General features: G+C 37.3%; 1 protein-coding gene across 20 annotated transcripts in view; it reads right to left on the bottom strand.

Annotated features, from left to right (window-relative positions):
• Positions 1-260: 260 nt before the first annotated feature.
• The window catches only part of EIF4G3 (eukaryotic translation initiation factor 4 gamma 3), a 338,664-nt gene continuing 323,460 nt past the window's right edge, over positions 261-15,464 (bottom strand). For all 20 annotated transcript variants that reach the window (XM_064589816.1, XM_064589800.1, XM_064589806.1 and 17 more), the window contains 4 exons: positions 10,158-10,304; positions 5,267-5,348; positions 2,841-2,987; positions 261-881 (listed from right to left, as the gene is read on the bottom strand). In XM_064589816.1, the coding sequence (XP_064445886.1) occupies positions 700-881; positions 2,841-2,987; positions 5,267-5,348; positions 10,158-10,304 (558 nt within the window). In that variant the 3' untranslated portion in view covers positions 261-699. The remainder of the gene's footprint in view (positions 882-2,840; positions 2,988-5,266; positions 5,349-10,157; positions 10,305-15,464) is intronic.

Here is a 15,464-nt window from a genome sequence, read left to right as displayed (position 1 = left end):
GCAGGGTAGCACTTGTTTTTTAAATTTTTTAAACAATTCTTGGAGTTCTCTGGTCCACAGCATTTCCTTCTGTTCCAAGGTTATGTATGTGTTGATTACTATTGTGATTTTTTTTTTTTAATTTTCTGAAGCAAGCTGAGAGGCAGGCAGAAAGATTTGATGCCAAAAAAAAAAAAAAAAAATCTTTCTTACCTTATTCACCCCAAACCTTCTTAAATCTGGACTAACTACTATGCTTTAAAACAAACGTGAGGTGCATCTGCAGGGGAGGGAAATTTATTTCTCTGCTTTTCTATTATACAAGTTGTTTACAGAAACTGCAAATTAAAAAATTACACTGGCATTTGCAGTCCTTAAAATAAATTAAAAAGTTCTCAACTTTTTTTTTTTTGCTAAACAGATGTGTTTTTTTAAAGTATGAGTCCTTGTTTAAAAAGAAAAGATTAAAACAGAAAATATTTTCTATAAATAATACATGTATTTTGGTTTTAGTGCTCCCGCCCTCAGGTTTGAAGTTTACTTTTTTCCAGTACCTTTTTCCTCCATGATCACCTTTTTTCTCTTTCCCCTCTCCCACTCGTGCACACGTGGGGATTTCTGCGAGAATTGGCCTTGCTGCACTGTGATTGGCGAAGACGTGAAACTTTTTAAAAAAATACTTAAATTGTTTCTTTTGTTTCGTTTTGTGTATTTGAAGCTTTAGTTATCCTCAGACTCCTCTTCGGCTTCCCGCAGCCACGTGAAGAACGCAGTGACAGATTTCAGAGCCACACCCTTCCCATTCTGCTCTGCAGGGTCCTTGCTGCTTTCCCATTTGTAGAAGGCATCCTCGGAGATCACCTCCTCATCGTATAGGCAATCAAAAAACATTCGTAGCAAATCTGCAAGGAAGTAAAAATATACTATCAGTTCTAGAGGCGCTGTAGTTGTGATAAAGAGATTATATTTCCAAGGAATGAATGAATGAATGCACATGAGTTCCCCTAGAGAAGAATATCCATAACAATTCATCATATTCCCTCTTTATAGTATAATAGCAAAAACAACTTGTCTCAAGAACAGGAAAAAGATTTAAGCAATCTAAATTATTTTTATTGCTATTATTTTGTTCAATTTGAACTATTTTCCGATAGTGCTGAGGTGTTTGATATTATATAGTTCTCAAACTACACACTATAAAAATTAAATACACAAATTACTTTCTTCTTTATACATTCTCCATTGTTTGAAATTTTACAATATATAATTTTTACAAATTTTGGAAGAAAAGGGCAGAAGGTACTTTCCCCCCTTCTAATGTTGCTTTCAAACTGGAAAGAGTAATAATTTATATGGAAAATATGGGTAAAAACTATCTCATCTGGATTTTGTCCAGAGAAACAACAGCCTGTTTTTTTCAATGCCCAGATGATCTGGGCAAATTTTTCTGTTTTGCTTCCACAGTGGAAACTTAGCTTATGTTATTGTTCAAAAAAGAGAAAAAGCTGGTAATTTTTATTATCAATTTTATTAAAAATAAAAACCTTTATTTTTAATCCCTTCATTATGGGCTCTTAAGTTCATTTAAAGTCAGCCTCCATTCATATGAACAGAGGGACGCAATAGAATAAACAACAATTGATAATAAATATTAGGCTTAAAATGAGTCATATTAAATTTTTCCTTTGGCTTTATCTTTGTAATTTTATTAGTTAAGCTAATATTGAAATCACTTTTCATCCTCTAAACCTTGGTTAGCCTATGGGGAAATGGAAACAAGTGGCCAAAATTCTATTGATGGTAAATCTAGAATTAAACATCTCTCCAGGGATTATTAAAGCTGATCATTATGGGAGACACTTTAATTTGACTGGCGGAGCATATAGCGTCAATTTCATCTCTTAAAAAGTGAATGAGTCCTCATCCTATAAGAACAGAAAAAGGAAGTCATGATGTTAAATGACCCTCCAAATGTCTTGAGAAAGAGAAAACAAAGTCAGTTAATTCTCTGATTCAGACTTAATATGTCTCATCAGTTACAAACTGAGGATTATTTGTTTCGATCTTTTCCTTTATCTCCTAGAGGGATTCATCAGCACTAGCAAAGAAGGAAAGCCCAGCAACAGATAAAACCTAAGGAAGTACCAAAGAGCTACTTCAATGTCAGCTCTGAAATTGCCCTGTACTACTATCCATTTTCACAAGTTTCAACTGAATTTTCAAGATTTAATACAATTCAGTTAATTTACCAGTATCACTAAGACTTCGGTGGTCCAGGTTACCTTATTTGTCTGGTTAGCAAAGAATTAATCATAACCCTGAAGTGAAAATTAGTCTAAAACACCTTAATGTCTTTGTTGGGTGTCTGAGGATTCTGAAGAGTATCATCCTCTTTCATTACTAAGACCTGTGTCAAAGAAGGTGAAAGACTGTAATGCATGCATGCTATCACCACAATGCTCTGCATTATCCAAAAGGGTAGCCACTAACCACATGGGGCTATTTACATATAAATTAAATAAAATTTAAAATTAAGCTCCTTAGTCACAATAGCCACATTCACAAGTGCTCAAGTGAATATACTGTACCATACTGCATGGTACAGATACATTTCCATCACTTAGGCAGACTTGCCCTACAGTGAGGATTAAATCTCTAATATAAACTAATTTTATTACCATTTTCTCACAGAAGTCAAGTACATAAAAAATCCAGGTTTATTAAAGTTGTTGGTTATCTGAGTTTTTGTTAGTAGTGATTCTTCTATTATTTGCTGTTCAAAACCCATCAAAGCATCTCTGAAGTCCTGACTTGGATAAATCTCACCCACTGGTTGGGTTAATTGTAGGAGGTAAACTTACTGGCAGGTTGATCAAGTTTTACTATTGATGCTTGTAGTGCATAAAGTGCTTGCAGTTCCTTCTCTGTATCCGAGTCTAGGTACTTGAGTAAGATCGGCACTCTCTGCTTGATAACAGCAGTGTCCACTCGGAAGGTAGAACAGTCAGCTACGGGTGATACAAGAACTAAGCGTTACATTTAAGGAGTTAACACAGCCATTTTTAATTTTCTGAGTTGATAAGACGTGACTACAAGGAAAGCAGAAGCAAGGGGGGGTCCAAGGAAAAGATTCTGAAATCTAAGATATTCTGAAATTATTAATGGGATATTCTTCCTGAAATAATAAAAATACATGGAGGGGGGATGTATTTTGAGTGCCGGGTTCCCTCAAAACGAGTGCACCCAATTCTTTATCTTTAATCATAATGAAACAGGGACAGTGGTTTTGTGACATTCCAAACAATAAAAGAAACATTAAAAAGGAAATTAAAGTGATAGTTCATGCTAATCTTTTCAGAAGGGTAAAACGGAACCATTTTATTATTACTAGGAGGGCAAGGACCAACTCTAACAGTGGCAAACAACACATACAATCTAGGCCTTCTGGGGTAAAGGCACAGTAAAAAGAGGTTGAGGAAATCTCATCCTCAATGCCAAGAAGCATAAGGTTTTATCTCCTCTGTAAGTGAGCACTGGGGTACAATCTTGTTTTTTTTTAAGATTTTATTTATTTATTTGAAAGAGAGAGAATGAGAGAGAGCACATGAGAGGGGGGAGGGTCAGAGGGAGAAGCAGACCCCCTGCCAAGCAGGGAGCCCGATGCAGGACTCGATCCAGGGACTCCAGGATCATGACCTGAGCCGAAGGCAGTCGCTTAACCAACTGAGCCACCCAGGCGCCCTACAATCTTGTTTTTTAAAGCAACTTTTATACTTTCCAACTGTGATTTTATTTTTTAAAATATTTACTTTAAGAGAGAGCGCATGAGGGAGCACGGGGTGGGGAGGAGGGGCAGAGGGAGAGGGACGGAGAGAATCTCAAGCAGACTCCCTGCTGAGCAAGGAGCTCAACATGGGGTTTGATCTCACGACCCTGAGATCATGACCTGAACTGAAATCAAGAGCTGGACACTTAACTGACTGAGCCACCAGGCACCTCTACAAGTGTGATTTTAAAACACCAGTCTTATGGGCGCCTGGGTGGCTCAGTCGTTGAGCGTCTGCCTTTGGCTCAGGTCATGATCCCAGGGTCCTGGGATCGAGTCCCACATCGGGCTCCTTGCTCGGCAGGAAGCCTGCTTCTCCCTCTCCCACTCCCCCTGCTTGTGTTCCTGCTCTCGCTATCTGTCAAAAAAAAAAAAAAAAAAAAAAATCTTAAAACACCAGTCTTATGAGGTGCCTGGGTGGCTCAGTCAGTTGACTGTTTAACTCTTGATCTCAGCTCAGGTCATGATCTAAGGGTCACGAGATCAAGCCCCGCATTGGGCTCTGTGCTCAGTGTGTCCCTCTCCCTCCCCCCCCACCGCTCGCTCTTGCTCTCTCTCTCTAAAATAAATAAATAAATCTTTAAAAAAAAAAAAAAAACTCCAAAAAAACCCAAAACACACCAGCCTTACAGTTCCATAGATACTGGAAATGACTTAAGACGTTTTTATAAAGACTTTCTATTACCTTGTTATTTACCTCATTAAAGACCTAACACTGAAAAAACGTTCATCTGACAAAAAATCTTATAATTCTGAAGCTATCTTCTAAAATGATGACAGACCTGAAATTCTGAACTTTTGAGCTGATGGGACTTTTTTCCCTACTGCAGTGATAGAAATGTGAATTTCTATCTGAGGCTAGGTGGATGATCTCATTCGATATTGTTGAATACTATATGCAGGTTAAATACTTAGGGTTTCTACCAACCCTAATCCTATCCATCTATGTGATTAACAATGACATTGTCTCATCATCTAAGGTCAACATAAAGCAAAAGAAACAATTGTTTTCTTTCCTCATACGTTTTTATATAAAATGGCTTTTCTGTTGAAATGACGAATCCTTCATTGACACTAGGTTAAGAATATTCAACCCATTCATTATAAATCTTGAATGGAAGATGGAGGCGGCTTCGCATACTGGAGGTGAAAGGTAAACGTAAAACCACATCCAACAGAGAAGGAAACAACCCAAGTGGCATGTACCCACTTTCTCCTGAATTGGAAGAACACAAGGCATGCAGTAGTTGCTCAGATCTGGGCTTTCTATGGGCACAGCAGCTAATCATCCCCCTGCTTGAGATAGCTAGGCATTGTAGACAGAAATGGCACCCACTGGCACAAGAAAATGAGTTTCATAGGGCAAATTTTGAAGACAATATAAACTCAGACCCATATCATCAGCAGTTAACATACCGGGGATTTCAGATGTTAAGAGCTGCGTTCAGAAATCTTACTTACCTATAATAGCTGCTTTACAAACGGCTGTCATTAAAGCTCTAAGGAATGTAGGTGAACTCATCTGGCTTTCATCTAGATTAGCCTGAAATCAAAAGTAAATGGAACAGTTAAAAGTACCCTTGCACATCAGAGAAATTATTTCTCTTACACCAGGCCTCATCTGGCATTTCGGACAGATGGGGTCACATTCAACATTCTTGTAAAAATTAATCTTGATTCATTGGAAAATACTTGGGCTACCACCAGTTCTGTCTGAAAATATTCCAGGTAGCAGCATTTAGTTTTCAGAGAGCTTACTGCTGCTTATATTTTGCTCAATTATACAGTGTTGCGCAGTATGTGCATATGGAAGTACAACCATTTAAAAGCATTTTTCTTCCTCAATAAATAACTCATATTAAGATGATCTCACCCCAGTGTGTTTAGAGACTACTTTTCTGAGTAGTGTGCAACAATTTTTAGATGTGCTAACATTGCTTTTCTACCTTAACTTTAATGTGAACTAGAGATTAAACTCAAGCATTGTCTCAAATCTTTCAGGTGGTGGTGAGAAAAATATTACTCTTTTCTAAGGATGGCAGAAAAAATGTACTTAGAGATATGTTAAGTAGAGTAAATGGGCTTCAAATTTGTTTCTTAGTTTCTCTTAAGATCTTACCTTCTTAAAAAAAGAAAGATCTTGCTATAAAACGCTGTACTAAGCCAGATGAATAGCAAAAGGAAAACACAAACAAAAGGAGACATTTTCTAGGAAGGTATTTTAAATACTTTTCAAAGTTTTAATGCTTGTCTCAGTTTCAAGGAATTAATGCTTGTCTCAGCTTCTTTTAATAGCACAGCATAGTATTTTCCACTGGGTCAGCCTTAAAATGATTGGCCAGGAACAAACTTAGGATGTCGTTATAAACCTCTGTGTTAGAAAGCTAAGAATTTCAAAGATATTTGGAGATCAGTTAAATGTTTATGAATTTTAAAACTGACACAGATTAACTAGCTGCTCTCTCTCTGTTGAATACGTAACCTCATACATCACTTGGCGAGAGCCAAGTTAAGAGGGGTTAACAAGTCAGATGGCCAGCTCTGCAGGATACCAGCAGCACTGCACATGGTGGGCTGTGTTACAGTAAGAGGTTTCATTACCAATCTTCTCCAAAAGAACAGAAACATGTGGTGCTACTGCTAACAGCTGAGGATGGGGATAGGATGGGGCAAGAGCCACATATAAAAGATTTGATGATTTATGTGTTATAGCCAGTTGCTGGTTTACACCTTGTAAACAAACAAACAAACTTTATTTAGACTGAAGCCAGACTGGTCTAGGCCCAGAAATTACTTTCGCAAAGTGTGAACAATTATTTTTGAAGAATAAATGAGAGAATAAAAACACACCATTACTTTTTGGTTCAACAATACTTTAAAAATAGGTTGACAGAGCTATTTCAATTACTGAGTATCATCTGAAATTCCCAAATACTTCTGAAAAAATATGAACAAATTAGCTAAAAAGAATTAGATAATAAACACCACTTCCAAACCATTTGACTGTTTCTTATAAAGAAATAAACTGCATATTGCTTTACCAAATAAAGCTAAATATTGTAACTCTAATATTTAAGAATAGAACAGACCTGAAGAATAGTGTTGAGAACACTACAGATTAAGCAAAAATCTTTTTTTTTTTAAAGATTTTATTTATTTATTTGAGAGAGAGAGAGAGAGAGAACAAGCAGGGGGAGCAGCAGAGAGAGAGGGAGAAGCAGGCTCTCTACTGAGCAGGGAGCCCGATGCAGGACTTGATGCCGGGACCCTGGGATCATGACCTGAGCCGAAGGCAGATGCTTAACCAACTGAGCCACCCAGGCACCCCAGATTAAGCAAAGATCTTAACAAAAATGGGAAGAACAAGAAGGCAAATGGGTCTGCTAACTGGGTAAGCAAACTCAGATTTACATAATTCTGGTATTAGAGCAACAAATGTCTTCATGTACTATGAGCTCAACTACTATTACATTTTTGTTTTTTCTTTCTCTCCTTTTTTAAAAGTCATCTTTATTAGTATAATCTACATTCAGTGAAATTTACCCATTGTCTTCTCTGTAAGGATAACAATTGTTGGTCCAGAATAGGCAGAATAAATAGTGATATAAAAAAATGAAGCCCAACATAGATGAAGAGGTGAAAATGGCATCATTTTGCGATACATAAGAACATAAAAGACCAAATGGTTGAAATGATGGTATCTATGAAAAATCATGGCAAAAAAGAATAATGTTAAATATGTAAACACTGACTGGATTTCTATTTTTTTTTTAAAAGATTTTATTTATTTACTTGAGAAAGAGAGAGTGCGAGAGAGATAGCACGAGCAGGGACGAAGGGCAGGGGGAGAGGGAGAAGCAGGTCCCCCAGTGAGCAGGGAGCCCGAAGTGGGGCTCCATCCCATTACCCTAGGATCATGACCTGAGCCATTGGCAGACGCTTAACCGACTGAGCCACCCAGGTGCCCACTGACTGGATTTTTAAATAAAACAAGGCACGTTGATAACATGCCAGAAAGGCTGATGCTGATTCTATGCTAAATCCTACAACAAACTACCACATAAATGGCTTAAAAGTCTTAGAGAGAAAAGAGATGGGTATGCCAGGAGGAATAAGTAAGTACATGAAAAACAAGTGATGCTAAACTAACCTTTCCTTTTCTGATTTGATTAGTATATGGTAGCTCAGATGGATATAGGTATATATTCCCTGGACTTCAGCAAGGCTTCTGACAAATTATGTAATGGCAGCTGTACCCTTGTGGGCAAGATGAAAGATGAAATAGACAGCAAAATGATGTGAAATAATAAACAGGTTAGCAGCTGGAAGTGTCCATGGGGGTACGGGTGGGATCCTGTCCCTGAAAGGAAGCTACTTTGCCCCATTCACATATTTTACCCCTAACTTGGAAGGGGATAAAGTTGATTGCATTAATGAAATGCAAGGAGGACACAAAGTGAAAAAGATGGCAAGGAAATTTTATGACCAAAGTCAGAATCTAAACTGTCCTGATAGACAAAACTCGTATCTTATTTAAGCAGATGAACATAAGCAGAAATAATTTTTAAAAGCCCCATTCTGGTTCCAAAACCAAATGCATTAAAGTTCCAGATGGTAGAGATAACTAAACTGAGGAACATAAAAGAATGCATACCATATGACTGAAAGAGCAGTTTGAGTTCAGTTTGGTGAGTCTGCCAGAAGCACAGAGTCCAAAACAAAAAATGGAACAGCACTGCCTAACTCCACACTGTTGCATCACATCTGGCAGTCATGCTCAATTTGCACATGTCACTTGTGAGAGGGATACTGAAAATGCAGGCTGTTTGGATAAGAGTAACCAGACAACAGTCTGGATATCAAGATTTCAAGAAAGGATGAGAGAACCTAGAGAGGGAGACAGGGATATAATGGTAAACTATTACAATTAATTAAAAGATTCCCAACTAGATGACAGGATAGACTTATTATCCTGAATAGACATGGAGGAAAATAGATTAAAAAAAAATCCCAAATTATCAGAAGTTTCATTATTTCTCAAAGCCTAAGAGTGGATAAAGAATTAACAAGCCATTACAAAGACTACAAAAAAGGATTTATCCAAGAGGGAGAGGACCAGATTAGCCACCCATGACTTTCAACTTGGATTATTATATGATCCCATGAAAAATGTGTACAAATAAAACATACTTACATAAACAAGAATCACTAAAGGAAAACAGTAGCAGATTAAAAAGAGACATGATCAGTAGACTCCACAAGAAAAGTAAGGTATAAAATTTTCAGAAGGGAGAATTACTATGAAGATGAAAGCCAACACAAGTCACAATAACACTGTATTATTTATTAATTTCACCCAGAATGGTATTTAAAATGCAGGAACATTTAGAAAAAATATGTATTTTTTTAATTAAAGGTATTTATTTATTTGAGAAAGAGAGAAGAAGAAAAGAAAGGGAGGGTAAGAGGGAGAAGCAGACTCTCCGCTGAGCAGAGAACCCGATGTGGGACTGATCCCAGGACCCTGGAATCATGACCTGAGCCGAATGCATGTGCTTAACCAACTAACCCACCCAGGCGCCCAAAATGTCTATTTTTTGAATAGTAAAATGTAGGGTATACCCTAAACTAATGAGAGACCCAGAAAAATGGCTTCTGTTTTGAATAGTTTTACTTGACCTTATACAAGACTGTAAATCTTATAAAAATAAAAAACAGCCTTATAGTTTCAAATACACATACATGAAAAAATAAAAACTAACTTAATAAGGTTAAATACTCCTATGAAGCGAAAGGGAAGATACAGGCATACCTTGTTTTATTGTGCTTCACTTTATTGTACTTCAGTGATACTGTGTTTTTTTACAAATTGAAGGTTTATAGCAACCCTGCATCAAGCAGTTCTATCAGCACCATTTGTCCAACAGTATTTGCTCACTTCTGTGTGTCACATCTGGGTAATTCTCACAGTATTTTAAACTATTTTATTATTATTGTATTTGTTATAATGATCTGTGATCAGCGATTATGACTCAATGAAAGCTCAGATGATGGTTAGAATTTTTTAGCAATAAAGTATTTTTCTTTAAGATATTATGTACTTTTTAAAGATATAATGCTATTACAGACTTAATAGACTACAGTATTGTGTGGACATAACTTTTATATGCACTGAGAAAACAAAAAATTAATCTGACTCGCTGTACTGCAGTATTTGCTTTATTGTGGTCTGGAACCGAGCCCACACTATCTCTGAGGTGTGCCTGTATGTGAATGAAAGGGAGCCCACGAAAGGGAGCCCACAAGACTTGTTCTTGCAGAGATATCAGGGAAGGTGACATAATCTCTATACCTCTACCCAGTCAAAGATCTGTTCATCGTTCGCTTTGTCCTCAATAATGAGTTTCTCGAGTCGCTTATACAGCTCTTCAGCAGAGAGTTCTTTTTTTGAAAGTGCTTCAGAGGAACAGGAACTATCAGACTCTATGAAGTCCAACTTCTGAAACATAAAATGTTATATGTATTAATGTAAGTCAATATTAGTAACAACCTGAGAGGAAAACAAAGTCATGGGCTATAGGTTTTATTTTACATAGAGTCAAAATGATCAGCAGAAGCCATTTTTTATTTATAGTTCTCTAAGACTCTCACTCCACTACCTTTCTGAATATTTCTCCAACTTTTTATATCGTCTCTCTCTGATTCTCCTTAAGAACAAAAAACCAGCAAGACCCCAAGAATTATCTCTGTGGCTATGCTCACTCCAAATCATTCAGTTGTGCTCTTAGCAGTGATCTAGCTCTATGGCAGGGCAGGAATACTAACAGTACAATTTAACTCCTTCTGCAGCCTATGGTTTAATACCAGTCCTGCCACAGAACAGCTGTCAAAATTCTAAATTTGGTGAAGTCCTTCAAACACCTCGTGACCATTGTGAATCTAAGAGAAATGATGCCATATTATAAAATTCCTCAACAACTAGTGTATTGTATGGAGGACAACAAAAACGAAGGGTTTCATCAGTATTGCACAAAAGATCTTTTTCCCCACAAAAATCATTCAATTCCAAAGGACTGAATATGCTGGTATGGAGAAAGACTGTAAATATGTAGTCACTGCAATGAACCACATCATCATGGCCTGTGTGGGTCCAACCCAATGCAGAAATGCCTTTGCGTCAGCCTTCAGAGTACCATCCACACACACTGTTCACGGCATGCGGCAGGCATAGAGGGCCCCTGGAAAGCTCCCTGAACACACATAAGGAGCTCTGCAGCCCTGTTAGGAGCACTGGCTTCACCTCTCCTGTCCTCAGATAGTGGCAGTCCAAGGCTACTCTCATTTTATTCTTAAATACTTGATAAGAGTTATCTGGCTGTTGTCTCACATCCCTGACAATCACCCTGGAAAGTATAAAAACAAGTGTACACGCTTTCAAATTCTCCCAGAACACTGGCTCGCTCTACCACGTATTTAAGTCCTAAGGCCCCCACAAGAGGCAGCTTGATGGAGCACAGATACATGGACTTTAGAGTCAGAGATGGGGGTGAGGGTGGGGGTTGGGAGTTCAGTTCTGACTCAGCTACTACTTCTACCAGGAGGACTTGTTCTAAGATGGGAAGACCACCACCAACCTCAGCCAGTTCCAAGGGCTCAGTGCACTAAGAATGTGCACCATGCTGGGCACCAACAGGACTCCTAGGAGCATACACCTGCTAGAGCCACCCACTAACCCGGAAGGGAAAAGCCCCGTATCAGCAAGACCACACCCTGTTTCCACTGCGTAACAGTGTGCTGCTCATACACTAATCTGAGCTTCTTTTATGATCCTGATGCCAGTGATACAAAGTATAAGCATCATAGTTGCCTTCACAGTACTTTACATGTGGGCAAAAAAAAAAAAAAATCACAGATTTGACATACCCTATTTTCCAGGAGGTAATTTAATCCTGAATTGAATACCATCTAACCACAGGGCACATCTAAAGATGGACAACCCAAAGGGTAGTGGGAAGAGCTATCTCTTCATTTAGAAGAATAAAAAAAATCCGGAAAAAAAAAAAGAATGTACAGATCTCCAATTATGTAACTACTGTTATTAACAAAAAACAAAACAAAACTAAACTTCTGATTGACTAAATTTTTAACAATTCTTTTGCAATAAGAATATTTTGGGTGCTGGTCGCACAACATTGTGAATACACTAAGTGCCACTGAATTGTACACTTTAAAATGGTTAACTGGATGTTATGTGAATTTCACCTAAATTGCTAAAAAATACTTGAAAAAATTGATGATTTTTATGCCATTCTGACACATGTACATAAAATTATGATTATACACATATACTAAACATAAAAAAAAGGAAATCATGCCATAATTGTTCAATTCTTAGAGGAGTGGTTAAAAAAATTAAAATGATTATTGAATATTAGCAGATTATTAAAGATTATTAGCACCAGCTTTTCTCTAATACCTTTGGAGACTTTGATATATTCCTATACCCTCCCCAGATCCACGAAGGAAAAGCTACCTTGAATTCTGTGGGAGAAAAAAAATTCATCCTACTGTTTTAATTGTCTTTACCATTTAGGTAGCATTTTAAAATATTTTCCTATGAAGTTTTAGAAACATGCTTCAATAACTGCAAGTTCTCTGATTCAATGCTGATAAATTAAATATCCTACTCCTACACTTAAATATACACACAAAAGCAAAAGATGATGGCCATAAATTCTTTTAAGAATAGGAAATCAATTTTTCAAAATCTTGAAACATTTTCCATATTTATTCTTAGGTTAGAGGAGCTATATAGAATACCAATTTAACCAACCCCAAACCTACAAAAATAAAGTCTGAGAGCAATTAAAAACAACAATAAAATCAAACATATAGTACATTGCTCATTAATAAAATATGACGTAAAAATTTGAAAATGAAAGCCTTTAACCACTGCCAAAGGGAGTTGGTGGTGAGCTGTATGTAAAGTTTGTAATCGTCCCTGGAAAGAAACATTTGCTTCTCAGAACCTCTGTGTTTCTGCATAAGTTACCTCATCTTCCCGGAGCCTAGAAGGCTGGGCTTCAAATTTATGGATTGGTTCATCACTCTCTCTTGCAGAACGTACTAGGGTCTCCAGAAAAAAGTCACTGAACCAAGTATTTTATAAGAAAGCCAAAAGTCAGGATAGGGAAGACCAGGTTTTCTAAAACCTCATTTTTCTAATTGCCCTTCAAACGTTTTTATTAGTAACAACAATATTCATAATTGATTACTTCTCTGTGCTCAGTGCTTCTTTAACATTATTTTTATAAATTATATCTTTATACATTGTGTGCCTATTTATACATATTTATAACTATTATTTTATGGATTTGCCTTTCATTTTTATTTTTTTTTTAAAGATTTTATTTATTTATTTGATAGAGACACACAGCAAAGGAGGGAACACAAGCAGGGGGAATGGGAGAGGGAGAAGCAGGGAGCCCGACGTGGGGCTCGATCCCAGGACCCTGGGACCATGACCTGAGCTGAAGGCAGACGCTTAACGACTGAGCCACCCAGGCACCCCAAGATTTTTGTCTTTGTCACTCAAAAGTTTCATTGTAATATATCTTGGGAGTAAATCCCATTGAGTTTATCCTGCTTAGAGTTCACTAAAATTCCTAGATATGTAGATTCCTATCTTTGATCAAATTTGGGAAGTTTTTGGCTATTATGTCTTCAAATATTTTTCCTGCCCTGTCCTCTCGCTCTTTTCCCTTCTGGGACTCTCTAGTGGCCATGACGGTATGCTTGATGGTGTCCTATAGGTCCCCAGGTGCTGTTCGTTTTTCTTGATACGTTTTTCTTTCTGCTCCTCAAACTGAGCAATTCTTTTCAAGCCTCCTTTATATGTTTTTTTTTTTTTTTAAGGTTTTATTTATTTGAGAGCAGGGGGGGAGAGTGTGTGTGGGGGGAAGAGCCGACTCCCCGCTGAGCAGGGAGCCCGATGTGGGACTTGATCCCAGGACCCTGGGATCATGACCTGAGCTGAAGGCAGACGCTTAACCGACTGAGCCACCCAGGTGCCCTCTTTTATATGTTTAATGAATTAATTTTCCAATATGTATTATCATAAAGCTTATTTAAAAAAAAAAAACTATGGGGATTTTTTAAATTTAAGAAACTCAGTGATACTCATAGTTTCATATAACAATGCCAGAAATTTCACTTCAAAAATTAAAGACAGATTTTTATGGCAGCCAATTAGTGCCAAATCAGTGATCCCCTGACTGACAGAGCAATTTCAACTACTTTATATTCAAGCTTGCAGATTTTTATTTGTCTGTTGGAGCCCTCTAGTTAATTTTTCATTTTAGCTATTACAACTTTCAGTTCCAGAATTTCTATTTGGTTTGTTTTTATAATTTCTACCTCTTTATTGATATTCCCAGTTTGATCATACATCATTCTTCTGATTTCCTTCGGTTCTTTGTCCATGATTCCTTTAGCAATTGGAGCATATTTAAGGCAGTTAATTTAAATTCCTTGTCTGGTATGTCCAACATTTGGGCTTCCTCAGGGATGCTTTCTGTCAATTTCTTTTTTCTTGTGAATGAGCCATATTTTCCTGTTTCTTTATATGCTTTGTAATTTTTTGTTGGCAACTAGATATTTTGAATATTGTAACATGTAACTCTGGATTTCAGATTGTTGTAGTCATCTGTTTATTGACTTCAGACAAAGACTACATTTCTTCCTGTGTGTGTGGTCACTACAGTCTCTGACCCATTATATCTCCCCACACAGCCAGTGACCTTGCAGAGATTTCAGTGAATGCATGGATCCAATGAGAAAAGTGTGGGGTGGGTAGGACCACAGACAAACGTGCTGTTTCTTTAAATTCTTTGACAGACACCATTCAGGAAACCACTATGGTCTAAGCAGTTAAAATAATGGCCGGGCCCTGCACTAGACCCTCAGTAAATTGCCAGGCAGATTAAAAGGCATAGCACCAATCTTTGGAGGACAAGGTCTTCATTTCTCAACCTGGCCACCAGAAAACTGCACCACCATCTCCCCTACTGTCTACCACAGGGCTAGGGACTAAGAGCTTCCATGCAAAATGCCAAGGTTACTGAAATTTACCAGATTCTTTTTTCATCAAGCTCTCCCCTGGTGTTGGTAGCATACATGTTTGACTAGGCTCCACAATTCCAAAGTAGCTCATTCTAACACATCTTGCTAGCTCAATAGTTGTTTCAGTGGAAGGAGTAATCCTGGAGCTGCTTACTCCTTCATCTTCCATACAGCCACACATTGATTTTTGAATGTTTTATAACATATGTTATCACAATATTCCCGTGATAAATGCTACTGGTTGTGATGTATTAATCTTTTAATATAATTTTGGACTTGACCTGTGAAAATTTGTTGAGAAATCTTCTTTGCATTTATTAAGAATATTGGTTTATAGTTTTTTTTTCTTGAAATCTATTTGTCTGGTTTTATTACCAGAGTAATGCTGGTCTTATAGAATGAGTTGGCAAGTAATCTCTCCAATTTTCTGAAGAATTGGTACAGAATTCTTTGCAGAACTGGTATTATTTTTTCTTTAGATGTTTGATAGAATTCAACAGTGAAAACACCAGGGATTGGAGTTTTCTTTGTGGGAACG

Source organism: Mirounga angustirostris, unplaced genomic scaffold (assembly GCF_029215605.1).
Source record: "Mirounga angustirostris isolate CCGP_5_RB_7025 unplaced genomic scaffold, mMirAng1.0.hap1 SCAF_4, whole genome shotgun sequence".
Lineage (NCBI taxonomy): Eukaryota > Metazoa > Chordata > Mammalia > Carnivora > Phocidae > Mirounga > Mirounga angustirostris.
Note: the sequence above shows the minus strand (reverse complement) of the source record. Positions and strands in the feature narration are given on the sequence as shown.